The 27,979-nt window shown below is 49.4% G+C and overlaps 1 protein-coding gene across 11 annotated transcripts in view; it reads right to left on the bottom strand.

Moving 5' to 3' along the window:
- The window catches only part of FANCA (FA complementation group A), a 57,248-nt gene that overhangs the window by 19,966 nt on the left and 9,303 nt on the right, over positions 1-27,979 (bottom strand). For 7 of the 11 annotated variants that reach the window (XR_013444142.1, XR_013444143.1, XM_078062651.1 and 4 more), the window contains exons 7-26: positions 27,390-27,502; positions 25,823-25,902; positions 25,266-25,299; positions 24,572-24,638; positions 22,163-22,275; positions 20,911-20,987; positions 20,456-20,597; positions 20,063-20,196; positions 15,357-15,467; positions 14,286-14,381; positions 14,132-14,191; positions 12,940-13,028; positions 11,516-11,576; positions 11,387-11,436; positions 4,892-4,968; positions 2,602-2,718; positions 1,388-1,524; positions 889-959; positions 387-483; positions 124-311 (exon numbers count right to left, since the gene is read on the bottom strand). Coding sequence is in view for 9 of the 11 variants with exons in the window: in XM_078062651.1 (XP_077918777.1) it covers positions 124-311; positions 387-483; positions 889-959; positions 1,388-1,524; positions 2,602-2,718; positions 4,892-4,968; positions 11,387-11,436; positions 11,516-11,576; positions 12,940-13,028; positions 14,132-14,191; positions 14,286-14,381; positions 15,357-15,467; positions 20,063-20,196; positions 20,456-20,597; positions 20,911-20,987; positions 22,163-22,275; positions 24,572-24,638; positions 25,266-25,299; positions 25,823-25,902; positions 27,390-27,502 (1,914 nt within the window). In the remaining 2 variants the exon portion in view is untranslated. Of the gene's footprint in view, positions 1-123; positions 312-386; positions 484-888; positions 960-1,387; positions 1,525-2,601; positions 2,719-4,891; positions 4,969-5,084; positions 5,099-11,386; positions 11,437-11,515; positions 11,577-12,939; positions 13,319-14,131; positions 14,192-14,285; positions 14,382-15,356; positions 15,468-20,062; positions 20,197-20,455; positions 20,598-20,910; positions 20,988-22,162; positions 22,276-24,571; positions 24,639-25,265; positions 25,300-25,822; positions 25,903-27,389; positions 27,503-27,979 lie in introns of those variants that run through there. The other 4 variants (XM_036119749.2, XM_078062654.1, XM_078062655.1 and 1 more) reach the window with 4 other exon arrangements.

The raw sequence follows: 27,979 nt of genomic DNA, 5'->3' as shown, positions 1-27,979 counted from the left end.
TATACCAAATGTTAAGGAGTGATCACCTACGGAGCGTGTGTGTTGGCCAGTTTTATGTGATGAGAATGTGCTACTTTGTGGAGAGGGGAGAGGCACAGCGGAGAGGCGGGAGGGGCAGCTCACTTGAGGCAGAAGAGCGAGGTCTCCGCGGTTCCGAACGTCAGGAGGCTACTGAAGAACTCTGGGATGGGGAGGCTCTTGGCAGGGGCAGGAAAACCCACATGCACCTCTGGGAGCGCAGACCTGGACTCGCCCAGGTGGACGACCAGGGCAGCCAGGCCCAGCACGTGGGAGGCACTCAGGCTTGGGCCCTGAAACAAGAGACGGTGATTCTCCAGCAAGGAGGGCGGAGCCCACTTCCCAGACGGAGGAGGCGGCAGCCCTACCTGGTGACGGAGTAGCTGGCAGAGCCGGGTGAGCACAACAGGGAGGAGCCTGCGTCCACACATGGCTGTCACGAAGCGAGCAGCCCAGGGGCCCTGCCTGGAGACAGAGCCGCCGAGACCAGCAGTCCGGCCAGTCCTGGCCCTGCATGGCCCTCCCACGGGCTCTGCTGCACGAGCACTCACGCCCAGGGGGCCTCAGAAAGAACTGGGCTGTTCCCCCAACAGCGGGGTCTCCCGTGGTGATGCTTAACCTCTGCCGTGTCTGCACCTGATAAAAGTCAGCACGGCCCCTCCACCCCGCCTGGGACCCCCAACTGGTCCTAAGGCAGAAGGCAGGACCCAGGTCCCAGGATCAGAGCTGGACTAGGAATGGCAGCCTTGCTCCCCGTCCTCGTCAGGGAAGACAGGGAGGAACTCCACTCCACCAGGGAGGCCTGCTCCGAGCACCCAGGCCGCCCCACACACAGCTCCACACCACCCAGTGAGAATCAGCAGCCCCTACCTGTCTGGTGGGGTGAAGCTGGAGGCTGCGATCAGGTTCTGACAGAAAGACGTCAACAGGAGGTCCGCGATCTGAGAGATAAATGGTCACTGAGGGCACAGAGTCCCGGAGAGCAAGGTGCATGAGCCGGACTGTTTACGCCTCTGAGGAAACAATCACGCTGACCGGCAGCCGAACCCCACTCCCAAATCCTGAAGGATTTGGGCAGCAGTCCCACAGTCCCAGCCACGAACCTTCACAACAGGGAACAGGGTCAGCACACCTCGTCTATACAGCCCCAGAGAGTGAACAGTTTTAGGCTTTGGGGCCACAAAGAGCATCTGCTGCACGTTCTTTGGAAACTTAAAGAGTCTGTACACAAAGAGGCCGGGCCGGCTGACCCTGGGCCGAGCATGCCCAGCTCCCGGATGCCTGGTTTCCGGGGGAGGAGAACTGTGCACCGAGCACTGTCTGCAGTCCATCCCTGCTCGACAGCCTGCTGTAGGCATCCTGCACTCACCTCCTGCTCCTGGTGCTCCAAGTGTGGAGCCAGGATACTGAGCTGGGCCTGCGATACCTCCAAGCTGCCGTCCTCCTCGCCCAGGCCCAGGGCGGAGCTGAGCCGTTCAGAGACAACTGCCATGTGAGCGGAAAGAACTGCAAATGGAGAAACACGGTGAGCTGCCCAGGAAAGCCGCTGACGCCCACCCCCGACCGCACCCGGGCCGGCTCTGCAGGAGAAGCAGCCCAGCCCCCATTCCGGGGGCCACACCTGCCGCTAAGGGCCGGGCCGCGCACACCCAGCAGCCACGCGGTGCAAACTGCTTTTCCCACACGGCAGGTGACGCTGCTGAGACGGTGCGCGGGCACGCGGTGGGGCAGAACGGGGACAGGGGCCGCCCACTGCCTTTCGACGGGTTATCTGAGGGGTCCATGTGTTCCTTCCCCACCACAGACCCCATTTATGCACATTCTGCCCGAGGCTCCACGTCCCACCGTCAGCCTCGGCGCCAGAGGCCAGGGAACAAATGGGCCAACCGTGCCCGCTGGAAACGCCAATCTGCTGCTGGGGACGAGGCCGACCTGACCCGCCCCAGTCCCGCTGACGCCCCGGGCTTCCGCCCCAGCCTCGCCGTCCCCACACGCCCAACTCGCAGGAGCGCAGCTGAGAGGCCACAGCCCCGGGGACCCGTGCGCCAGGAGCAGGGGCACTAAGGTGGCGTTATCAGCATCTCCTCTGGGAGCCTCTCACAGGGCGTCCTGTCCTGGCTTGAGTACAATGGATTCATAGTATATAAAAACCTATTACACTTCCCGGATAAAAATACGATTTACTTCAGATTCTGCATTTTCCCCAACAACAACGTCTTCAGGAGAAGTCCGTGTTTCACGTTACGGACCGCCGTGCACGACTAGGTGACGTGAACCGTCACGCTCTCCCTCCACAAACGAGCACCGCCGCCGCGCCGGGTAGCAGGGACCGGTCGTACGAAGCAGAGGCCAAGGGCTGGCGTCTCCGCCCGTCAACCAGCCCAGCCGGCTCGCCCCTCTCCACCACCCGGCCTGCTGGGATGTCAAACCGCGGAGTGCTCATCTCTGCTAAGGCTCTGGGACGGCCTGACGACGGACCCGCCGGTGCTGCGGCCGGGCTGACCTGAGCTCGGGCGCGGCTGGGCGCCCACTCCGCCCACGGGCACCCGCTGCAGATCGCCCTGCCCGCAGCCAGGCCCTCACCGTCATACTGAGAGGGGTCTGCCATGGCGGCTCGGAGCTCTCTCAGGGCAGCGGCGAGCGGTCCCAGCGGTTCTTCCGCACAGCCCCCGGCTTCCGCCTTCATCCCTGGGGCTGCATCTGGGAGAGGACAGGACACACACAACTGGACGTGGCTCCTCCGTGAGAAGGGCAGACAGAGGCCCCAGACGAGGTGCCGCGCTGCTGGGCACTGATCATCGTATCAGAAACGTGTTTATAAAGGTTTAAGAAAAAACATGGTTCTATGCACAACATGCCATAAAAGTGAAAAACACGTATGTAAAGAAAAAGGACCAGAAGCATGGTGAGGGGGTCTGGGTGGGGACACAGGATTGTGGATGGGTGACAATTTATTCCATTTCTCAAACTTGTAAGTAACATTGTCATACTGTTTTTTTAACAGGATGTTAAAAAAAATAAGATGTAAAGAAAAAAGCTAAGAATTAGTATACAAGAGATGATTACCAGTTCTCAACATATATTTCATAGATTTATGAAAAAAGATTAGATCTGATCACAAATTTGTAAAAGAAAAATGTTTCTTGAGGCGCCTGGGTGGCTCAGCTGGTTAGGCATCCAACTTCTGATTTCGGCTCAGGTCATGATCTCAGGGTCGTGAGATCAAGCCCCATGTTGGGTTCCACACTGGATGTGGAGCCTGCTTAAGATTCTTTCTCTCGGGGCGCCTGGGTGGCTCAGTTGTTGAGCGTCTGCCTTCGGCTCAGGTCATGATCCCAGGGTCCTGGGATCGAGCCCCACAAGGGGCTCTCTGCTCGGCGAGAAGCCTGCTTCTCCCTCTCCCACTCCCCCTGCTTGTGTTCCCTCTCTCGCTGTGTCTCTCTCTGTCAAACAAATAAATAAAATCTTAAAAAAAAAAAAAAAGATTCTTTCTCTCCCTCTGCCCCTCCCTGTTTGCACATGTGCTTGCGCTCTCTTAAAAAAAAGAAATTTTCTTCAAACACAATTTTTCTTTCTTTCTTTTTTTTTCCTTTTTTAATGTTAAGCTCTATGCCCAACTTGGAGTTTGAACTCACAATCCTGAGATCAAGATTCGCATGCTCCCCTGACTGAGCCAGCCAGGCATGCCCAAAATACAATTTTCATTATAAAAAGGAAGGCAAAGGCGCCTGGGTGGCTCAGTCAGTTAAGCGCCATGACCCGAGGGTCCTGGGATCGAGCCCCACATCGGACTCCCTGCTCAGTGGGGAGCCTGCTTCTCCCTCTGCCTCTGCCCCTCACCCTGCTCATGCTCTTGTGCTTTCTCTCAAATAAATAAATAAAATCTTAAAAAAAAAAAAAATAGGTACACTACATGCTTTAAAAGCAAAACAAGTTCAAGTTCTGGGGCCACTGGAGAAGAAATGGGTACATGCAGTGAGCCTTACAAGGTAGACACCACGATAAAACTAGAAATCGTAAGCCTTCTTTTATAAGCCCTGCCAGATAAAGTACAGAAAACATTCTCAAGGCCCCCAGGGCAGGGCCAGGGGGCTGGGTAGGGAGGAGCATGCCTCTCACATACTGGACGCAGTCCTACAGCCTCCCTGGCATCCCCAGCACGGAGGTGAGTTGTTTCAATAATGGTAAAAACAAGTGTGAGACCTGGGACCTTCATTCTTTGCCCACTCAAGTTTTCTCAGTCTCCGTGGCTGTGAGAAATCATCCAAGCATGTAAAAAAGGAAGGGTTTTGGGAGACAGAACTAGAAAACACAGCCTCATTCAGCCTAGCTGGCCCTGGAAAGGTCAGAGGATTGAAACCACGTGACAGTGCTAAGGAACCAGGCCCTCCTCCAGATGGGCCTCCCACCACCGCCCTGTTAGCACAGAGACATTGGGATAGGTGGGAACATGCCAGCAAGGCTGCCCAGGGGCTCTAAGCACTGCTGTCTCACGCACACTGTCGCAGATCGGACCTAGGTCTATAGCACTGATCCCCATGAGCTGAGCAATCCCCAACCCACTACAGACAAACTCAACCGTCCCAAGAAGCAGAACCCCCACGACACCCCACTTCAGAATCAACACTGCAGGCCTCAAGCCTGGCAGCCTCGTCTGACAGGTCGCCCGAATCAGGACAGGCAAGCAGAGGCACATCACAGCCTCGGGCAGCACGTCAGGGAGATGCCCTGTCAGGTAACTTTCCAGGGCCTCCGGGCTGGGGGGGTCCGTCCTGACTGAGCCAGACCAGCACTGGCCCGAGGTGTGGTCACCTCGTGACCAGGGAAGCAGAAGGGTACCCATACTGGGGACAGACAGACCCATTAACCTTACGTTCTGGTTTCTTCTCTTCCGCAGTGGAGCAGGCTTGGCAGTAGGTGGAATACAGAGACGGGGGAATTTTATCTGCCCTGGATCAGGAGAAAACACGAAAACCAAGTCAGTTACAACTCAAATTAGTTCTCAAGCTCACAATTCCAAAAACTATCATAAAACAAAAATACATGATATAATCTATTATCCATACCTTATAGTATGACCCTGTTTTTAGAAAAAAAAAAAAAAAGAAACCATTACATGAATCAAATGGTCCTTACTGCTCATAATTTGTCATATACAACTATCTGCCAATGTGGTTGCCTTAGGATAGTGAGATTATAAATGATTTTTACTTCTCTCATTAAAGTTTGAGTAATTTCCAAATTTTTTAAATGAACTTATAACTACTTTTAATGAGTAATACTGAGAAAAACACCCAATTTATGTCATTAAAAATAAACAGAATTATAGAACAAAGTCCTGTGATAAGGACGTTCAGAGGAGCAGGAACCACCGAGTGGCAGCCTAGGTATGGGACACGTGCAGTGGTGTGGCCTACAGGACACAAAGTCTCAAAATGAGCAGTGAGGCAGGAGGGCAGCCCGCCCCACGGTGCTGCAAACCCAAACGATGGCCAGGGAAAGGAAGGAGATGGATGGGCCCCAGGGCGGGAGTCCCACTACAGGCCGCAGCGAGGCAGAGGACGGCCCGTAGAGGGGAGCACACCATGCACCCGGGGACTGGAAAACCATGAGCTTCAGGATTAGAAACCAATGCAAAGACAAAGAAAGAGCAAATCTGAGGAAATGGAGCAATCCACAGAAAAGAACATTTCAGACACCACTCATCCTCAGAGAGCTAAGACAGTGACAGAAGGGTCGGGCAGATAAACTGGAAGAAATCCCCCTGAAAGAGGAGAAAATAACACCCAAAAAACCAGATATGCAAAATGTGACGGAGAACAAGTCAGAAGATAATCCTGGCGATCCAATGTCTGGGAAGTGGGAGCTGCAGGAAGAAGCCACACGGGAAAGGAGACCTGCGTGAAACAAGCTACTGCCATCATCTGGGCCTGGGGTTTGCTTCCAAACAACCCAGAGTGGTGGGGGGGCAGGGGCATGTGAGTGCCACATAAATACTATTCTATTTTCTGTCTTAAATTTTTCATTAACAAAGGATTTTAAAATATCTGAGAAAATTTCTTAGTACTGAAGGACATGAATTTCCAGATTAAAAGGCCCACCTTCTGCCTCACCAAGAAATGAAATTAGACCCACACCAAAATACACAGCTGTAAAATTTCAGAACACAGGGAACAACAACAAAGATACTGCAAGTCTCCAGAGAGTAAAACACATGTCACATGCAAAGAATCAGAAACATAGTATCTCAACATCAACCCTAGAAGCTAGACATCAATGGAGCAATACTTTAAAAAATTCGAGGAAAAGTATTTCCAACCCAGATTTCTATACCCCACAAAACTACCTACCGAATGTGAGGGCTGAATAAGCTGTCCAAAAAAAAAAAAAAAAAAAAAAAAGAAAGAAAGAAAGAAAGAAAAGAAGAAATATAGAGATAAATATAAAAAATCAGTTAAGAGTTGAAAATGTGGGGCGCCTGGGTGGCTCAGTTGGTTAAGCTGCCTTCGGCTCAGATCATGATCCTGGGGTCCTGGGATCGAGCCCCACATCCGACTCCCTGCTCAGTGGAAAGACTGCTTCTCCCTCTACCTCTGCCTGCCACTCTGCCTACTTGTGTTATCTCTCTGTCAAATAAATAAATAAAATCTTAAAAAAAAAAAAGAGTTGAAAATGCTTGCCTCTGGAGAAAAAGAAATGGCAGGGAGGGGTGGGGGAATGGCTGTTTCTCCTAATAAACTTTATAGAACTGACACTTTAATCTACATCCTTATTTGACTATGACAATAACAATTTTTTAAAAGATTTTATTTATTTATTTGAGAAAGAGAGCATGCGAGAGAGAGCATGAGTAGGGGGAGGAGGGAGAACAAGCAGGGGTGGGGAGGTGGGGTGTGGGATGGGTGGGAAGACAGACTCCCCACTGAGCAGGGAGCCTGACATGGGACTCAATCCCAGGACCCTGAGATCATGAACTGAGCTGAAGGCAGACTCTTCACTAACTGAGCCACCCAGGCGCCCCCAAAAACAATTTTTTAAAGCCTAGAAATAAATGTCAACGAATGAGGAAGCCATACCATGCAAACACCAAAAAGAAAAAAAGGAAAAAAAGCTGGCATTAACAGCCTGCTAAATAAATAAAGCCTAATAAAGACATTACATAATAATGAATGAAAAAACATCCAGAGAGAAGGCTATATTTTGAAGGCTTTAACAATCATAAACTTGTATACAACTGATAAAATAGGCTTCAAAATACATAAACACAAATCTGACAGAATTACAAGGAGAAAATGACAAAACCACAACAACATCCATAATAAACTCATAAACCAAAGTAACAGAAAACTGGTCAGGATACAGGAAACTCAAGAACAAGTACAATGTAACAGACAGACCCTACACCTCCAAATTAAAGAATATTCAGGGAATGTTTACAAATGCTGAACATGTATATAGTCTATGACAAAGTCTCAATTTAATAAAAATCCATAAAAAGCTAATCATATTCTTTGAAAATAATATAATTAGAAATCAACAATAAAAGCTCAGGGACAAACACCTATATGTTTGGAAAATTTTTCAATTCATTTACAACTAAAAATTATAAGAAAATCATAACACAAGTAATAAAATTTTATAACTAAATGACAATCTAAGAACTATATACTGAAACTTTTGGAAGGCATTAAAGTAACAGAGGTAGAATTTATTAAGATATACCTGTATTAAAACACAAGAAAGATTATAGAACACTGAGTTAAACAACCAGTTTAAGAACCTATAAAAAGGGGCACCTGGGTGGCTCAGTCATTAAGCGTCTGCCTTTGGTTCAGGTCATGATCCCAGGGTCCTGGGATCAAGCCCCGCATCGGGCTCCCTGCTCCACGGGAAGCCTGCTTCTACCTCTCTCACTCCCCCTGCTTGTGTTCCCTCTCTTGCTGTGTCTCTGTCAAATAAATAAGATCTTAAAAAAAATAAAATTAAAAAATAAAAAATAAATAAATAAAAGCAATGAAATAGAAGATAAAAAATAAATCAGCAGGTATGGTAATACCAAAAAGTAGTTATGTCAACAGACAAATCTTTAACAAGAGAGAGTCACAAAGAAAGGGCAAAATTAACACTAGCAGGAATTACAAAAAAAAAAAAAAAGAAAAGAGGGGCGCCTGGGTTGCCCCGTCAGTTAAACATCTGACTCTTGATCTCAGCTCAGGTCTTAATCTCAGGGTTGTGAATTCAAGCCCCAAATCGGGCATGGAGCCTACTTAAAAATATATATATAGGATTTACTGACAATGCTATGTCAGTAAATTGAAAATTTAGATGAAACACATGGTTTTCTAGAAACATACAACTAACTCAAGGAGAAATAAAAAACCTGATTAAACCAATAAACATTCAAGACACTGAATCAGTTGTCAAGAGCCTGCCTCCAAAATCGATACCGGGAACAGATGATTTTATAGCCAAGTTTTACCAAACTTAAAGGAACACAGAATCCCTATGTTATACGGACTGTTTTAGGAGACAGGAAAGAGGGAAGGCCATCCAATTCATTTCATGAGGTACTACAACCTTGATGTCAAAGCAGCCAAGATGAGTGAAAAAGTATGAGACATAGATACAAAAATCCTAAATAAAGTATCACTAATTCAAATTCAACAGTCTCTGTAATAAAAAAATCATTACCAAGTAGGAAATGATCCAGATTGCAAGGACAGTGAAAAAATCAATGTAATCTATCCTATAACAGATTACAGAACAGCAAAAAACCATTTTAAGAGATGCAACAAAAGCATTAATTCATGCTAAAAGTCCTTAGCAAATTCACATAGAGGGAACTTTCTTAATATCGTAAAAAGCATATGAAAATATATGGAGACTACAGCAAATGAAAGTATTGGTAAAATTTTAGAAGCATTCCTATTTGAGTCAGGAACAAGACAGCTTCTTATTCCTACAATTTCATATTATACTAAAAAGCCTACCCAATATGTAAGACAAAAATGAAGAGGTATAAAGATGAGAAAGGAAAAGACAAACTGTTATTTTTTTTTTTTTTTTTTTTTAAGATTTTATTTATTTATTTGAGAGAGAGAGCATGAGAGGGGGGAGGGTCAGAGGGAGAAGCAGACACCCTGCCGAGCAGGGAGCCCGATGCGGGACTCGATCCAGGGACTCCAGGATCATGACCTGAGCCGAAGGCAGTCGCTTAACCAACTGAGCCACCCAGGCGCCCCAAACTGTTATTCTTATAGATATGTGATTATCTACAAAAAAAAATCTACTAACCAGCTACTAGAAGTAAGTTCAGCAGGGTTATTGGATAAGGGAGCACCTATACCTCAGCAATAACCCCCCCCAAAAAAGTAATATGCTTTTCACAGCAACAAAATCTAAGTACCTAGTAGTATATTGAACAAAAAATTTACAAGACAGAAAAATCTACTACTGAAAGGCTTAAATAGATATACTATGTTCATGGGAGGAAAAAGTTATAACAAAGTCAACTATCCACAAATTAATCTATCAAATTAAGGAAATTCCACTAAAGATTCTGAGTTTTCATGGAGATACATCCAAGGATGCTCACCGAAGCGCTACTAAAACATTATATTGGAGTTCACATAAGAGTTCCGTTACAGGGTGGATAAATCAATCAAGGCAGGCATTCTGCAGGCCACGGGACCCACAATGCTGTGGTTAAATAAGTGACCCAGAGCACACGGGCATCAGGATGAGTGAAAATCCAGCTGCAGAATGACACAGTGTGGTGCGCGCATATACATACATCCTTTGTAGCTGTAAACATGTGTAATAGAAAAACTAAACACAGAAAAAAGAGGGGCAGCCGGGTGGCTCAGTCGGTTAAGCATCCGACTCTTGATTTCGGCTCTGGTCATGATCTCAGGGTCATTAGATCGAGCCCTGCGTCCTTCTCCCTCTGCCCCTCCCCCCACTAAAAAAATAATAAAACAAAATAAAATAAAAATAGAAAAAAGATTATACATTAACTTCGGGATAATGGTTTCCTTAGAAAGGGAAAAAGGAAAGCGGGTCAGGGAGCTGGACTGAGAAGGGTTTTTTGTTTTGTTTTTTTTGAGGGAGATAGTGAGAGCACGAAAGAGAGCACAAGCAGGGGGCGGGGAGAGGGAGAAGCAGACTCCCCAGCGAGCAGGGAGCCCAATGCGGGGCTGGATCCCAGGACCCTGAGATCATAACCTGAGCCAAAGGCAGATGCTTAACCAACTGAGCCACCCAGGCACCCCAAGAAGGGTTTCAACAATACTCGTACTGTTTTATTTTAAGCAAAAAAAAAAAAAAAAAAAAAAAAAAAGGCAGCAAAGCATTAATGTGAGTGGGGCATATGGGTTCTTTTAACATCGGTCTCTGTACTTTTGGAATATTTTATATAAAAAATGAATAAAGGGGCACCTGGGTGGCTCAGTTGGTTAAGCGGCTGCTTTCTGCTCAGGTCATGATCCTGGGGTCCTGGGATCGAGCCCCACATCAGGCTCACTGCTCAGCGGGAAGCCTGTTTCTCCCTCTGCCTCTGCCTGCCTCCCTGCCTACTTATGCTCTCTATCTCTCTGTCAAATAAATAAATAAAATCTTTAAAAATAAATAAATAAATGAATAAATAAATAAAAATAAGGATCCCAGAGAATGGTCTTATTTTAAGATGAAAAAGTATACTTTTACTTTCTAGGCTCTTTCTCTTTTCGACCTTCTTATAGGTATCATGTTGTAAGAGCTTCACTAGGAAGCAGGATTTACAGAAAGGACAAGCTTGGGAAGCCAGTCAAGTGTGAGCTGGGGGCCCGAGACTCCATATTCTATGCAAGTCCCGGATCTACCCCAATCTGTTGTAGGGCGAGGCTTCCATGTCTCCCTGTTCTTTTCCTTCTTTGCTTAAATTTTCCTTTCAAAATGATTACGGACCAATAACATGACTTTCTTAAATTCCCAGAATGATAGTCCTAAAAGTTCACTGAAAAATGATATTCAGTGGTGATATTCAGAATTAATTTTCTTTTTAAAATCTTAACCAATTTTGAGGGGCGCCTGGGTGGCTCAGATGGTTAAGCGTCTGCCTTCGGCTCAGGTCATGATCCCAGGGTCCTGGGATTGAGCCCCACTTTGGCTCCTTGCTCAGTGGAGAGACTGCTTCTCCTTCTCCCTCTGTCGCTCCCCCTGCTTGTGCTCTACCTCAAATAAATAAATAAAATCTTTAAAAATAATAATAAAATAAAATCTTTACCAATTTTGAGCCAAAATTTTATAAATAAAACACATTTCTCTACAAAAGCACCACAATTCTTTGCATTTGTCAAAAACCCTTCTGGAAACAGGTGTCCTTGCGTACCTCCTCAGGGACTCTATCAAGGCCACTCTGGAATCAGGGGTTCTCGGAAGCTGTGGTGGAAGACGGGATTCAAGTGAGACATCTGCTCTCTGCCACCTGGGCCCCAAGTCCGTGACCACATGTACTGACCACTCGAGGTGTGAGCAGGGCAGGGAGAAAGTGAGACACGTAGTAAGATCTCCTGAAGATGCTGCAACACAGAAGAGCAGGTTCAGAGGCGTCACAGACGACAGGAGCGTTAGAACACCTTACTGACAACTATGAAAACATCCATTCCCACAGAAACTCACTGCATTTCACAGGGTGGCACCAGCGGGTTGTCTCATGGCTGTGATATTATACCAGTTTTTTTTTTTAAAGATTTATTTCAGAGAGAGAATATGAATGCGTGTGCGAGCGTGTGAGTCGGGGGATGGGCAGAGGGAGAGAGAGAGTCTCAATCAGACTCCCCGTTGAGCACAGAGCCCAACACGGGGCTCAACCCCAGGACCCCGAGATCATAACTTGAGCCAAAATCAAGAGTTGGACACTCAACCGACTGAGCCACCCAGGTGCCCCCATACTACTGCTTTTAGTCTTCTTTTTCACTCTTTCGGGACATTTCATGCAAGGGGAAGCAACGACCCTCCATCCCAAGGATCTGGAAGACACTCTGCCAGAGGCACAGCCATGCGATCTGGGTTAGTCATTTCAGGTCAGCTGTGGGTATTCTCCTTGGGGCTGAGCTAGAAATCCTGGGAGCTTGAGCCAGTTCACATTTCTGAGAAGTGATGCCTTCAAAAAGCTACCCACACTGGTAATAACCAAAGTTCCAGATGTCTGGGGATCACCAAATTCAACAAAATTTTCCTATTCAATTCCGTCCTGGCCCCACACTGGTCACCCATGAAGCATTAATAAAAAACCGCTATTAAACCATGGGCTTGGGGGCGCCTGGGTGGCTCAGTTGTTAAGCGTCTGCCTTCGGTTCAGGTCATGATCCCAGGGTCCTGGGATCGAGCCCCACATCAGGCTCCCTGCTCCGCGGGAAGCCTGCTTCTCTCTCTCTCCCACTCCCCCTGCTTGTGTTCCCTCTCTCGCTGTGTCTCTCTCTGTCAAATAAATAAATAAAATCCTTAAAAAAAAAAAACAAAAAAACAAAAAACCATGGGCTTGGGACGCCTGGGTGGCTCAGTCGGTCAAGCGTCTGCCTTTGGCTCAGGTCAACGAGTCCCACATCAGGCTCCCTACTCCGCAGGGAGTCTGCTTCTCCCTCCCCCTCTGCTCCTCCTCCCTGCTCATTCTCTCTCGCTCTCAAATAAATAAAATCATTAAAACTAAAAATAAATCAACCAACCAACCATAGGCTCATTCTCGTCCTTCTCTGTGGGCTCTACTCAACAATACCCATTGGCTTTTCTCAAGAAACTGAGCTTCACAGCAAGGGCTCTGCACCACCTCACTACAGGACTCGTGCTGGGACCTCCACCCTCGGTCACCCACACACACAACAGCCAGCCTGCTCCACATGGGTCTGAGGACAGATGGGACAACTCCAAGAAGCATGACCCTACCTGGCCTCCATGACGGCGACAGGAACCTTCCCCGTGTGTTCGAACACCGCAATGGCCTTCTCCACATCCTGGTGCGCTTGGCCATGGGGCTGGCTCCATCCAGGGAGGATGGGGAAGAACAGAAGATTTGAAGGAAAAGACACTGAGCAGGGAAGGGTGCCATCAGCCTACCCTTCGGCACCACAGCTCTGCCATTTCAAGGTGGACAGCCATGTGCTTGCTGCCGGCACAGCGAGGGGATGTCCGGGCAAACCAGTGCCAGCAAGACCACGGAAAGGGACCGACTGCTGGCCACGAGCCGCCCCGGGGAGCACCTCTGGGAGCCTCTGCCACCCTCCTGGCTCCCCTCGAGGAGAAGGCAGCGTTCTGAGGAAAGACTCTGAAGTGGGAAGGAGGAGGGACTTAATTTTTCAGAGCTGAAAAAACTATGAAATGACAACATATCAACAGCAATGAATCTTAAGTAGATACCTACATTACTTAAAAATATGGGGTGCCCTGGGGGGGCTCAGTTGGTCAAGCGTCTGCCTTCGGCTCAGGTCATGATCCTGAAGTCCCGGGATCGAGCCCCGCATCGGGCTCCCTGCTCTGTGGGGAGTCTGCTTCTCCCTCTCTCACCCCATTAATGCTCTCTCAAATAAATGAATAAAATCTTTAAAAAATAAATACTTAAAAATATTCACCTAACACTTTCATGGCAGCTGTAAGGGCTCTCAGGCCATTCACATCTTTTAAGTAAGAGTCTTTTTTTTTTTTTAAAGATTTTATTCATTTATTTATGAAAGAGAGAGAGAGCACGAGCAGGGAGAGTGGCAGGCGGAGAGAAGTCATGCTTAACTGACTGAGCCACGCAGGCACCCGTAAGTAAGAGATTCTTAAAATAACATATACACACACCATACAGCCATCTGACATCTGGTTTACATAAATACAGTTAACACTTCTTCCTGCATTTCTTAGAAACCCAGGATCTTCCTCCAACCCCATTTTAAAGACCTCCTCTTCAATGCAAACCCACATGAATGAAGATCTAAAAGACCGTCCTGCACACGGTAACTTGCTTTAACTCCCATCCTCCAGATACACCAGACAGAACAGGCTCAAATGCTCAGCTCAGAGTCCCAGGAAATCAGACTGTGCTGGTGAGCACAGGCCAGAGGCCACAGGGCGCAGCAAACCAAGGTGACGTTACCTCCGTGATGTCCCTGGCTGAAGACAGGTCCTCGTAGAGGCCCATGTTTTCCACAGAAACCTGCAGGGGGGACATGGTGGGGACCATGAGGCACTGGGCTCTGGGGGAGAGGCTGGGGCGCTGCTGCTGCAGGGGAAGGGAGGCCACGACTCGCCTTCAGGTCAGCCAGGCGCGTCTTGGCCAGCGTGACGTAGTCCGTGAGGAGGGAGCGGTACTTGCTTGGCACCAGCGGCGGGTGGAGAATGTGCACCTGCAGGCAGATGGCACAGCAGGGCCCCATCAGTCCTCGAACTGGGGGTGGCTCTCTGGGGCAGCAACAGCTCGCTGTGGACACCTGAGCTCACACCAAAGGCGGGAAACTCCAGGGGTGAGCCAAAGACTCCGGGGGCTCAAGCCGGAGTGGAAGAGACAGAATCCCGGCCCAGGGAGAGCGTGTGGCCGGGTCCTCGCACAGAGCTGGGCCCTCACCCAGCGCAGCCTGGCACTCCCCCCATCTCTCCCCTGCCGCACAAACACAGGGGTGCCCCAGCCCCAGGGAGACAAGGGGTCAAGCCCTCGGGGCAGGGGGTACATTCTGAGCCTCACTCGGTGACGGTACATTCTCTATGCTTCTTTGTCCCTTAGGTCACATGTATTCTTTGGAACGTAATGCAAATATCTGAATTACAAAAAGAAGTAAGAATCACTTTCCACTGCCCTACCCCTCAAAGAATGCTGGGCAGAGTTACCTGATTAAAAAAGAAAGCTTGCAGTAAGGCATTTAACCATGAGATTCATACAGATTTGTTATTAAAAATGCAAACTCTATAGAGGGTGTAATGTCTTCCACGTCTGGAAGTAACGGCCACGGGCACTTTGGAATATATCCTTCTGGTTCTTCTTCAATACAAACTGTATCACTGTATATGTTAACTAACTGGAATTTAAATAAAAACCTGAAACTACCAACAAAAAAAAATAAAGATGGATCATTTCGACCCCAACACGGGGCCGTAGCCTACATGACAATGCCGTCCCGCCGAGTGGGCGCTGACACGCTTCTGAGCCGGCACAGACCCGGCCAGCCTCGCAAGGGGCCCCGTGCTGTCGCCAACCACCCCCCGGGGACGGACGAGGGGCCGGCTCCTGGGCATTTTGCCAGCACACACGCGAGCACAACCACATCCCCAGCGGGAAGGCGCGCACGGGGCAAAGCCGGCGGGATGCCCGGGGGGGGGGGGCTCACCTGCATGTACCGGGGAGCCTCGAAGGGCACGAGGTCCGACAGGAACTTGAAGAGAAAGACCAGCGTCTTCTTGCTGCCACTGTGGAAGCCCCTCGTGCTCCCAAAGGAGGCCTGGGGGGAGGGGCGGGCGTGAGGGCCAGCGGCCGGCTCCACACGGGGATATGTCACACCGCGGCCGAAGCCGAAGGGAGACGCAGCCACCCGGGCTCCTGCGATCCCATGACGCCCGGCTCTGCCTGCCCGAGAGGACGGGCTGAAAACTTATTTAGAACAAAAGTTAAAAATATATTCCTCTAGAAAACAGTAACTGTGCTATCTTTTTGTGACCCTGAGGAGCACAGTGTATTAGCTGCCCTCACAAGGGCTCTTTCCTCAACAAATGAACACATTCTACACAATGAAGCCACTTCTGAACCACGGTAACGCCCAGACTCTTCTGTGAGGAGACAAGGTCACCGCAGGGCAGGGGCCGAGAAGGGCAGCCCCTCGGGACGCCGCAAGTGCCCAGCCCACGAGAGAAAAGCCGGCCCTTCCAGGAACTGAGGGCGCCTGGGGATCCCACAACGGGCATCGGCCCTGAAGGGCGGCAAGGAGCCTCTGCCCAGAGAACTCTGAATAGGACGGTGGTGCAGGCACAAGAAGCCACTGGGTGAGAGCAAGATGGCAGCAGAGCAGGAGGACCCGAGGCTCGCCTCGTCCCACAAACACAAGTAGGTAACAATCAAATCATCCCAAATGCCCCAGAACTCGACCTGAAGACGGACAGAACACACTCCACAATGCTATAAAACTAGAAGTCAACCACCAGAAAAAATCTGGGAAGACCACAAATAAATGAGGTTAAACGTCCTACGAAAAATGAATGGGTGGGTCAAGCAAGAAGTCAAAGAAGAAGAAAAAAAAGTACATGGAAACAAATGAAGATGAACACACAAGAGTCCAAAACCTTTGGGATGCAGAAAAGCGGTTCTAAGAGGGAAGTTTATAGCAGTACAGGCCTTCAAGAAGCAAGGAAAATCTCAAATACACAACCTAACCCTACACCTAAAGGAGCTACAAAAGGAACAACAAACAAAACCTAAAACCAACAGAACAAAGGAAGTAATAAAGATGAGAGCAGAAATAAACAATAAACAAACAAAAAAGAAGAGAGCAAAGAAATCAGGAGCTGGTTCTTAGAAAAAAAAAAGGCAATAAAAATGAAAAATCTCTAGCCAGACTTATCAAGAAAAAAAGAGAAAGGACCCCAATAAACAAAATCACAAATTAGAGAGGAGAAATAACAACCAATACCACAGAAATAGAAACAATTATAAGACATTATTATGAAAAACTATATGCCAACAAATTGGACAACCTGGAAGAAATGGATAAATTCCTAGAAACATATAACCTCCAAAAACTGAAACAGGAAAAAATAGAAAACTTGAACAGATTGATTCCCAGCAAAGAAATGCAGTCATCAAAAAACTCCCAACCAGGCGCCTGGGTGGCTCAGATGGTTGACCATCTGCCTTCAGCTCAGGTCATGATCCCAGGGTTCTAGGATCGAGTCCCGCATCAGGCTCTCTGATCGGAAGGGGGCCTGCTTCTCCCTCTTCCTCTGCTGCTCCCCCTGCTTGTGCTCTTTCGCTCTATCAAATAAATAAATAAAATCTTTAAAAAAAGGGGCGCGTGGGTGGCTCAGTTGGTTAAGCGACTGCCTTCGGCTCAGGTCATGATCTCAGCGTCCTGGGATCAAGCCCCGCATCAGGCTCCCTGCTCAGCGGGAAGCCTGCTTCTCCCTCTCCCACTCCCCCTGCTTGTGTTCCCTCTCTCACTGTCTCTGTCAAATAAATAAAATCTCTAAAAAAATAAAAAAATAAAGATTAAAAAAAAAATAAATAAAATCTTTAAAACAAAACAGAACAAAACTCCCCACCAACACAAGTCCAGGCCAGACAGCTTCACAGGTGAATTCTAACAAACATTTCTAGTTAATACCTATTCTTCTCAAACTATTCCAAAAAACTGAGGGAAGAAAACTTCCAAATTCGTTCTATGAGGCCAGGATTACCTTGACACCAAAACTAGATGAAAAACTCCACAAAGGAAGAACTACAGGCCAATAGCCCTGATGAACAAGGATGCAAAAATCCTCAGCAAAATACTAGCAAACCGAATCCAACAATACATTAAAAAAAATCATTCACCACAGTAAAGTGGGACTTATTCTGGGGCTACAAGGGTGGTTCACTATTCGCAAATCAATGTGACACATCACATCAATGAAAGGTTAAGAATCACATGATCATTTCAATAGAAGCAGAAAAAACATTTTACAAAGTACAGCATCCATTCATGATAAAAACCCTCTACAAAGTAGGTTTAGAGGGAACATTCCTCAACATACAAAGGCTGTATGTAAGAAACCCATAGCTGACATCATCCTAAAAGGGAGAAACTGAGAGTCTCTTCTCCTAAGGTCAGGAACAAGACAAGGATGTCCACCCTCACCACTTTTATTCAACACAGGACTGAAGTCCCAGCATAGAAATCAGACCACAAACAGAAATAAATGGTATTCAAATCAGCAAGGAAGAAATCAAACTTTCATTATCTGCAGATGACACAATACTATATATAGAAAACCCAAAAGACCACCAAAAAACTACTACACCTGATAAACAAATTCAGTAAAGTCACAGGATACAAAATCAATGTCCAGAAATCTGTTACGTTTCTATACATTAATAATGATGCAGCAGAGAGAGAAATTAAGAAAACAACATTTACAACTGCACCAAAAACACTACGATACCTAGGAATAAACCTAACCAAAGAGGTGAAAGACCTGTACTCTGAAAACTATAAACATTGATGACAGAAATCGAAGAGGACACAAAGAAATGGAAAGACATACCACGGACATGGAGTGGAAGAACACACTGTTAAAATGTCTATACTAAAGCAATCTATACATTTATTTTTCATTTTTTTAAAAGATTTTATTTATTTATCTGTGAGAGAGAAAGAGAGAACACAAGCAGGGGGAGCAGCAGAGGGGGAGGGAGAAGCAGGCTCCCCACTGAGCAGGGAGCCCGATGTGGGGCTCGATCCCAGGACCCCAGGATCATGACCTGAGCTGAAGGCAGACGCTTAACGACTGAGCCACCCAGGCGCCCCAGCAATCTATACATTTAACACAAACCTCACCAAGAAGTCCCAAGAGTTTATTTTTGCTTGTGTTTCCCTTGTCTCTGGTGTCCAGTAAGAAGGGGGATGAAGGAGAACACTTGTGATGAGCACTGGGTGATTACAACAAAAACTAAAAAAAAAGCCAGCAGATGGAAAGAAGACCGCCCCCCATCACCATTCAGCTCCCACCGAAGAACAAGGGGCACCATTTCCCTCCCTCTAATCTGTCTACACGGAACGGTTAGTGACTCTTGGCAACATCCACTGAGTCAAGAGTGAGCCTCAATGACACCCTGGAAACAGGACTAGAAACGAGCCACCAGGGGAGACCGTTTATGGGAAGTATTTATGTCCAGTGTCTAGAGTAACAGACACGTCCCCAGATCTGGGGCTGCAACAGCATTTAATGTCACTCCAGGAAAAAGACAGTTATTCTTATTAGAAAAATTACAAGTACACTGTGATGAGCTATGAACCATAATTCATGACCCCAAAGGGCTCAAATGTAAAATCATTACATTGGCCTATTTACATTAACATTCTTGAAAATAAAGATTAAAAGAGATCTTCAAACACTGAACATACACATAAATATCTGTCAAACTCACCAAATCATTCACTTAAATTGGGTGCATTTTATATAAATTATATCTCAACAAAGTTGATTTAAAAGGTAAAAGGAAAAACAAAAACAAAACACCCCGCCATCAACCTAGCACCTGAGAAGGATTCCTGTCCTTCTGTCGCCCTGGGAACTCAGCAAATCCCAGGCCCGGGGGACACCTGGTTGGCCCCAATCACCTGGACGCAGCTCCTGGCAGACAGAGACCACATGCTGACACAGGACACAGGGCAGCTCTGATGACCGCCCAGGGTACCCTGGCTGTGGACACTGCCAGAGCCCTGTGCACATCCAGCGGGTGCCCCTGGGCCGACAGCCCGTTGCTGCGAACACAGGGCTGACGGGAAAAGTAAAGAAAACACCACGACCACCCGTCCTCTGCCAACAGCCCAGGCCGGCAGAGGCTGGGCCAAGGCAGGCTTCCGCCGGTGCAGCCGCCCTCCAAACTGGAGGAAGGTGGACTCCCCACAAGGAAGCAACAATTACAGCACCCACAGAGTGCCAGGAAAACCCAAAAGCTCCACAAAGAGTTAGACGACTTTTTACACGACAGCTTTACACACCCAAGCTTCAGAGAGGACGTCTGGAAGACGCCTCCTCAGAAGCGGGACCCTGCAGGTCTGTGAACAGCGGCACAGACAGGGCAAGAACATGGACGTGGCGCCAACAGAGAGGCGGCCCCGGGAAGCTGAGAAGCGCTCCCCTGGGGCGCACCACATCGTGCAGGAGCAACAGCCTGACGGCACGCCCTCACCAGAGACCCCATCGGGCAGGCGCGGGGCAACGACGGGAGGGCCAAACCCTGGACAGGGCGGCACGGAGCTCCGCGCGGAGGCCGAGAGGAGAAGACCTGACCACGGAAGGCGTTTGTTCCTAGGATGGAGAGTCGGGGGGGAGAGGAGCTCACCTGGAACCAGTCTGAGTAGGATGGGAACACAGAGGGGCCCTCCAGCGCAGCCTGACGCACCACCAGGAACGCGGTGACCATGCTGTCCAGGTTGCAGCTCTCGAACGCACGGGCCAGCAATCGGGCCACCCAGTCTAGGAGGGAACAACCCATCAGAGCTGGCAGACGAGGACCTGCGTGCGTCCTGCTGGGCGTAGGGCACGCCAGTTAGGAGGCCAGGTCACGAACGCCCAGAGCAGCCCCACGCCGACGACGGGAGGCGGACGAAGGCACAGACGAGAAGACACAGGGCACCATCTGGGCGGTGAGAGGAGCAGCGACCCCCACCGGCAAGCTCACCCACAAACAACAGGACACGCACGCACGCGCCACGGGGTGCCCACCCAAGTGCACCTTTAACCAGCTGCTGCGCCTCAGGTAAGCAGATCACCAGTGTAGACACACAGGAGAGCACGTGCCGCCAGTTCACCTCGCGTGTCTCCAGAACTTCTTGTAAGTGGCCAACCACCTCCTCTGGACGCAGTACCGCGAAGAGCTGAAACAAGTTCCCCAACTTGGCTGTCGAAAACAAGCCGCTCATTGGGCAGCTGGATCCTCACCCCCAACCCACTTCAGGGACGCTTCTGCCTCTGTCCTCAGGGCCAGTGTGGGCAGGAGGGTTCTCGTTTCAAGGAGAAGGTGTTCTGCCCAAGTGGTAAGTTCCTTCTCTGGGCCCCCCATGGTCTAGGCGGGAGCGGCTGTGTCTGCGGAGCCCGCCGGCCTTACTCTCCGTGGACGGGGGGCCGCAGAGCCCCGTGGCAGGTGCCACCCAGCGCAGGAGCACAGGGCGAATGCCGCACGACACCCACCCTGCGGTACAGACTGGTTAGCAAAGGGTGGGTCTTCGCGAAGCTCCAGTCTCTCTGCATTTGAACAGCATCAGAAACTTCATTCAGGAATAAAAACAGACAAAAACATCAAGTCAGTCATAATTAAAAGCCATCTTTTGTTTCGATGTCAAAAAAACCTTGTTTCAATTTGCATTTTTTCGATTATTAGCAAACATGTCTGTTTGTGAACCGTTTTCTGCTATCAAGTGTGTCTTTGGCCCAGTTCCCTGCTGCTAGCCCTTTACCATATTTGCTGTATTTTCTAATCCATCAATTGTTTTAATTTTGCTGCTTTTCAACTTTGACGGTGGGTAAGCAATCAGCGAGGATGCTGCTGGAAGGGTGTCTGGCTGCAGGGGGCACCAGCTCCTGCCCAAGCCCCTCAGAGTGCGACACAGCGCGTGCCCGAAGCTTCCCTCGTGCTGCGTGAGGACCCTGCCCAGGGACACGATGCTGCACACAGAGAAGGCTCGGTGGGCATGCTGTTCATTTCAGTCCCCAAGGAACAGTGAAGTCTCGCAAACACCGTCACTGAATGGATGGTGACATCAACCCAAGGACACTCGTGGGTACGTGACATGGCAACGACCACTTCTGAGAAGAACCTGTGACTACAGCTGACCCTTGAACAACACGGATCTGAAATGTGTGGGTCCCCTTACATGCGGTTTTTGCCTAATAAATACAGTACAGTTCTGTCAATGTATTCTCTCCCTTATGGTGTCTGAATGTCATTTTCTTTTCTCCAGCTTACTCTAATGTAAGTACACAGTACATGTCGCATACAAAATACGTGTTCATCAAGTGCTTCTTACCAGTTAGTAGTTACATTTGGGAAAGTCGAAAAGCTACATGCAGATTTTCACCTGCACAGGGGGTCAGGGTCCCTAACCCCCACATCATTCAAGGATCAACTGTGCATAAGAAAATGCTTATGATAGATGATTTATTATAACAGAATCTAGGAATACAGTCTGATAACTAGATTTTCAAAATCTATTGAGAAAACACCACAAGAAAAGTTTCACATATTTCTATTCTGATGACGCTATGGGTGACAGTTCTTCCCATACTTCGTTAATTCTGAATTTTCTTTATGAGAATGTGTAACTTTCGAATGAAAGGATATTTGACGATAACGTGTCCTCGAGTCTCGAGCTGTCTCAGAGCACTGACACTTGGGGCCCACGCTCCTGCGAGGGAGGCAAACAAGCCGGATCCTGGAACCCACCTCTCAGCACAGGCTTGTGAGTTAGCACCTGAGTCAGAGTATGACTGAAAAATCTCTTCGGCACATCTGTTGAAACCGCTGCGCCATACGTGTGTCCACAGAACACGCCAAACCTGCAAAACACAGCATCAAGAGGTCCAGCAGCGCCGAGAGCATCGCATGCACATCCCCACAGTTCATCAAAGGCTACTGTCCAGCAAGGCTGCATGGCCCCAAGGCCCCCAACTCGCAGTTCATGGGGCGCACTGGCTGGCCCTTCCCATAACCCTAAAGCCCCCGCTCAGCCAGGCCACTGTGCCACAGACTTGAAAAGTCCAGCGGCACTGGGTGGCCCCGGCAGTGAAGCATCTGCCTTTGGCTCGGATCCTGATCTCAGGATCCTGGGATCGAGTACCACATCGGGCTCCCTGCTCAGCAGGGAGCCTGCTTCTCCCTCTCCTCCCAGCTTGAGCTCTCTCTTTCTGGAAGGAAGGAAGGGAGGAAGGGAGGGAGGGAGGGAGGAAGGGAGGAAGGGAGGAAGGGAGGAAGGGAAGGAGGGAAGGAGGGAAGGAGGGAAGGAAGGAGGGAGGGAGTGAGGGAGTGAGGGAGGGAGGGAGGGAGGGAGGGAGGGAGTTCAAAGAAGGGCAAGTCACATAAGAAAGGAGCTGCCCTGGGGCGCCTGGGTGGCTCAGTCCTTAAGCGTCTGCCTTCAGCTCAGGTCATGATCTCAGGGTCCTGGGATTGAGCCCCGCATCGGGCTCCCTGCTCAGTGGGAAGCCTGCTTCTCCCTCTCCCACTCCCTCTGCTTGTGTTCCCTCTCTCGCTGTGTCTCTCTCTGTCAAATAAATAAAAATCTTAAAAAAAAAAAAAAAAGGAGCTGCCCATGGAGTAGGGAAGCGGAAAGAGAAGGCTGGGTCAGTCCACAGCAACATGCAAACCTCACAAAGCCTCAGTCTGCCCATCTGTGAAATGGGGATCAGGAGCAGCAGGGCAAGAGCCAGGCTGGCCCAAAGCACCTGGCATGCACAGGCACTGAGATGCAGCAACGGTTCCTGAAGCCAAGGACATCCCGTGCCAGGGCAGGGACGAAGGACAGTGGGCAGGACGTCACTGACGGGGCAGGAGGGATGAAGGGTGTCGGGGCTGCCTGACAGCAGGGCCCTGGGGGCACTTCACTGCGCCAGGGTCAGAGTCACTGAAGCTCTACCCAATTCCTCAGGGAGAAGAGCCCCCGCCACACGTGGCATGAGAAGACACCAGGCAGGAAGGGCGGCCGTGGGCGCTGCTAGCCTTCCTGGGGGACAGAGCCGGGATGCAAACCCCATGTGCCAGGAAGGCTGGCCATCCAGACCAGGGTGGGGTGGGGGCAGTGCCTGGTTTTATTGGAAATACTGGCAACTAATTAAGAAACTTAAAAAGAGGGGCACCTGGGTGGCTTAGTCAGTTAGGCGTCCGACTCTTGGTTTCAGCTCAGGTCATGATCTCAGGGTCATGAGAATGAGCCCCGAGTCGGGCTCTGCGCTCAGTGGGGAGTCTGCTTGGGACTCTCTCTCCCTCTCCCTCTGCCCGTCTCCCCCCCGCTCCCTCTCTCTAGTAGATCAATCTTTAAAAAAAAAAAAGGAAATTTAAAAAGAAACAAATACATCTATAGTCATTCTCTGACTCTCAGGACATCAGTTCAAGTAATCCAATCAGGCATGTTATAAAAATGCATAAAATTTAGAAAACAAAGCCATGTTGTATAAACAGTTTAAGTGAAGTATTGAATCATACAGCACGTGTGAAGATCACTAACGCAACTGGAATACAGGCAATCGGGGGCAAAACAATGAGAGATCGGAGGGATGTGCAAGGCCTGGGAATGCTGGAAATGTGCAAGGCCTGGGAATGCTGGAAAACTCTCCTGGATTCCCAGGGAAGAACCAGCTTCCAGGTCAGCCTCACCCACATTACTCTGAAGCAAACCCGACCCCCCCAACAACCAGTCCTAACGTGTACCTCCACAGAGCTGTGCAGAGAGAAAGCTGATGTGGCAAAATCGTGAGCACGGGTGAATGTGAGAGCCAGCCTTGGCGAGCAGAGAGAAGGCTCAGGGGAAAGAGAGGGCATGCGGTGCAGGCACGGGGGGATAGACCAGACCGTGAGAAGGTCACTCCAGGGGTGCCCTGGATGGGAATCTGGGCTCACACGACTGCAGACCCCCAGGTGACAGAGGATTCATGCAGAAGAGGGCCAGTCGGCCTCCTGCCTCATCTTCAGAAGGAGCAGACCAGAGGGCTCCTAGGGCTCTCCAGCAGGTGTCCTCAAAGGATACTGTCCCAGTGGCAGAGAGCGTCTGCAGGACGCAGCTGCTGATACTTCACCTAGGACCTTCAAGATAGTAGGCACCACCCCCTAAGCATGCCCAGCAGGCCTGCCCCCAGGACGTACCAGCTCTTCACTGCCCTGTACGCTGGGGATTCGTCCTGCAGCCCGGTGGCCAAAGCCTCGAGAGCGACTGACAACAGATAGTGGGAACAGAAAACACATCAGCTCAGCCTCACAATCCATCAAAAATGATCCCCAGCGGCGCCTGGGTGGCTCAGTCATTGAGCATCTGCCTTCGGCTCAGGTCATGATCCCAGGGTCCTGGGATCGAGCCCCGTGTCGGGTTCCTTGCTCGGCGGGGAGCCTGCTTCTCCCTCTCCCACTCCCCCTGCTTGTGTTCCCTCTCTAGCTGTCCCTCTCTGTGTGTCAAATAAATAGTAAAATCTTTAAAAAGAAGATCCCTGACCAGCTATCACTGGACAAACCAGGTAATGAGTCTTTGGGAAAGGAAAGCTCCCCAATTTCCAAGTAACAGACCTCATCAGCCTCCTATGCCCCCCAAGGGTACAAGTCCTCCAAGCATCCCAACGGTACCAAAGACCTAAGCCTTTTAAATCAATCAAAACTCGGAGACAGTAAAATGCTTCCCTAATTACAGCTCTGGACAGTAAACGCTAAGCCACCAAGAACTGAAAGCCAGGAGAAACGGCAGAGGGTAAGTTCTGGCGAATACTTGAAGAGGAAAGGCAGGAAACCTTGAGAATGCCTGAAAGGCAAACTAGCTGTTGCAGTCTGGGGTCTGGAGCAGACGACTCACACATCAGCATCCTCTGAAGCACGGCCATGGCGAGCTGTCAAAGCAGAACACAGGGCACGGTTACTCGCTTCTGTGCGCCGCCCAACGACGCTAGCAGTCACCCTACAGGAAAATGGGACGGTGGCTCCACAACACCCCGACACTGGGGAGACCCGAGAGAGTGAAAAGGCAGACTTTCTGCCAGGATCCGCCGTGATCCCCAGGACCTCTCAGCATGGCCCAGGGTCCTGGCCGCCTCCTGCTGGCCTCCCACGGCCCCACGGCTCACGGGGTCAGCACAGAGGAGTTCTACAGGTAAAAAGCTCTCCGATTCTGGGCCATGGTGAAGGCTTTCACCCTCAAGAACTCTGGAAACCAGAATATGGCAGGAGATATTCCTGCTTTGTTCCATTCCCTCACATCTGCTGGACACAGGGAATAATAGTACTCAGGGAGCACCTCAGGAAAATAACAGGTGTCCCATCAAAGCTTATAGACGAATGTGGGGTCACTGGTCCAAGAGCTTCCAATTTCATCACAGGCCAATTCCAGACTCTCCATTTGACTTTTCTTCTTACCTGGGCCATCTGTGCAGGCTCCACACTTCTCAGATCCGAGTTTTTCTGAAATCCTCTCAAAACAAACAACTGCACAAAATCTGAAAACCACAAAACCCAAGTATTTACATGCACTGTGGTCTCCAAACAGCTGTGGATCACGCAGGGGCCCTGCTTCCCAGCAACATGTCAGTTCATCCTGCTCTGCACTCCACATACAAGCCTTCACCGGCCCAACCAACCAAAACCCCTCCTGAACCGGACTTTGCTTCTTGTCACTGTATTTGAAAGGGAAATACTCATAATCAGTCGAGTTTATGGGAAGGATATTTTCTTAAAACAAAGTAGCAACTGGGGTGCCTGCTGCCTCAGTCGGTTAAGCGTGTGACTCTTGATCTCAGGGTTGTTACGTCTGAGCCCCACGCTGGGTGTAAAGATCACTTAAAAAAAAAACAACTATTATCTAAGGTTTTCACGTGGATTGTCTATCCAGCCAATCTCCTAAATGAATAATGTAAGGACTGTTCTAAAAGGACCCGGAAGCATTACATTCTGGGGAACAAGTCAGTAAATAGACTCCTACACCTCCTGAAAAGATGAGAAGATTTTCTGTCTCATCTTCAATTTAAACTTAAACTCTCTTGAGTCTAGACTCAGGAATTCATAAGGAGCTCACATCCATCACCAAGAAAGTTTTAGGAAAAAGGAACACATCTTTTGCAATGTAAAAAATCTCATATGCTACCTGTATGGAACATTCCACTTCTCATCTAATTTTTTATTCGTAGATTTCATTCTTCAGACATTACTGGCAACGGCCAGGATCTGCTGGCTCAGAGACGAGCCAGGGACAGGGCCCACTCTAAGGGAAAGGCGCCCAGAGAAACAAGTGTGATAAGAGGACAGCCACGCTGAGCTGCTGCCCAGGCCAGCACAGCAACCCTGCGCTCACCCCGAGTCTGACGTTTACATCAGGCCGGGAGCTCAGCATACTTGCCAGAGTTCCTACTTTGCTTTTCCTGGGTACTTTTTAAAAATAACCACTTAGAACTGAACCCACAAAAAGTCAGTGACCTCAGGCCCACGACCTTACAAATAACAGGTGCCTGCTGCCTCCCCCTCGCTGTGAGCTTCCCCGGCTCACTGCACCCCTCCTTTTCTGGGATCTGAAAGTAACACATTCCTGTGACTTGACTTCTTCCTGTGAATGCCCTGAATCTGCACCTCCAATCAACATGGCTTTGGAGGTTTTCACTTCCCCAAAGTGGGAGCTCGGATGCTGAGGAAGCTACCCGCCAACCCCATGTGGATGGCATGTGCCTCCTAATTCAGCAGGTCATAACCGGCGTATTTTAAACACTCCAGCTATAGGGCCCCAAACACAATGGGTCAACAGACTGACTTTATCAAAGCCTGCACACCATTCAAGGATAAGCAGGCCCACGCAGCAGGTCCAGGTAGAGATGGTTCCATTCCAAATCCCCATGCTAGGGGTGTGGGGCTGTCCTTTTCCCACAGACTCTCGCAGCAGAAAACATTCCCACGGACCTAAACGTTGCCCGTGAACCTGCCCCTGTTGTGAACTTACCAGAAAGCATAGCCCTGGCGATGTCAGTGTGCTGAGTGGACGCTTCCATCTGCTCACACAGAACGCACAGGTCCCTGAAGAGCCACGCAACCGTGGCCTGCGTGTCAGCATGACTAGGGACAAAGCACACAGCTCACCCTGGGCTCACCATCGTCCCATATCTATCAGGCCCTTTTCTTCCACACGCACTTCACTAGGAAGCCTGGGCACTGAGAACCAGCTGGGAGCCACCTGAGCCGTCCCCAGAAGTCACGACAGGGCCCGCTGACCCAGAAGACCTGGCTGCTACTGACATTAAAAATAATCATTTTCATGGGATGCCTGCGTGGCTCAGTCGTTGAGTGTCTGCCTTCGGCTCAGGTCATGGTCCCAGGGTCCTGGGATCGAGCCCCACATCAGGCTCCCTGCTCCGCAGGAGGCCTGCTTCTCCCTCTCCCACTCCCCTTGCTTGTGTTCCCTCTCTCGCTGTGTCTCTCTCTGTCAAATAAACAAAATCTTAAAAAAAAAAAGCAATCATTTTCAAAAAGCATATTTGGAATAGCTTACTACTACTCGAGGAAAAAAGAAAGTTCAGTAAGAGTAAAATAATC

The sequence above is a fragment of the Halichoerus grypus genome, chromosome 15 (assembly GCF_964656455.1).
Source record: "Halichoerus grypus chromosome 15, mHalGry1.hap1.1, whole genome shotgun sequence".
NCBI lineage: Eukaryota > Metazoa > Chordata > Mammalia > Carnivora > Phocidae > Halichoerus > Halichoerus grypus.
This window is presented reverse-complemented; position numbering and strand designations above follow the sequence as displayed.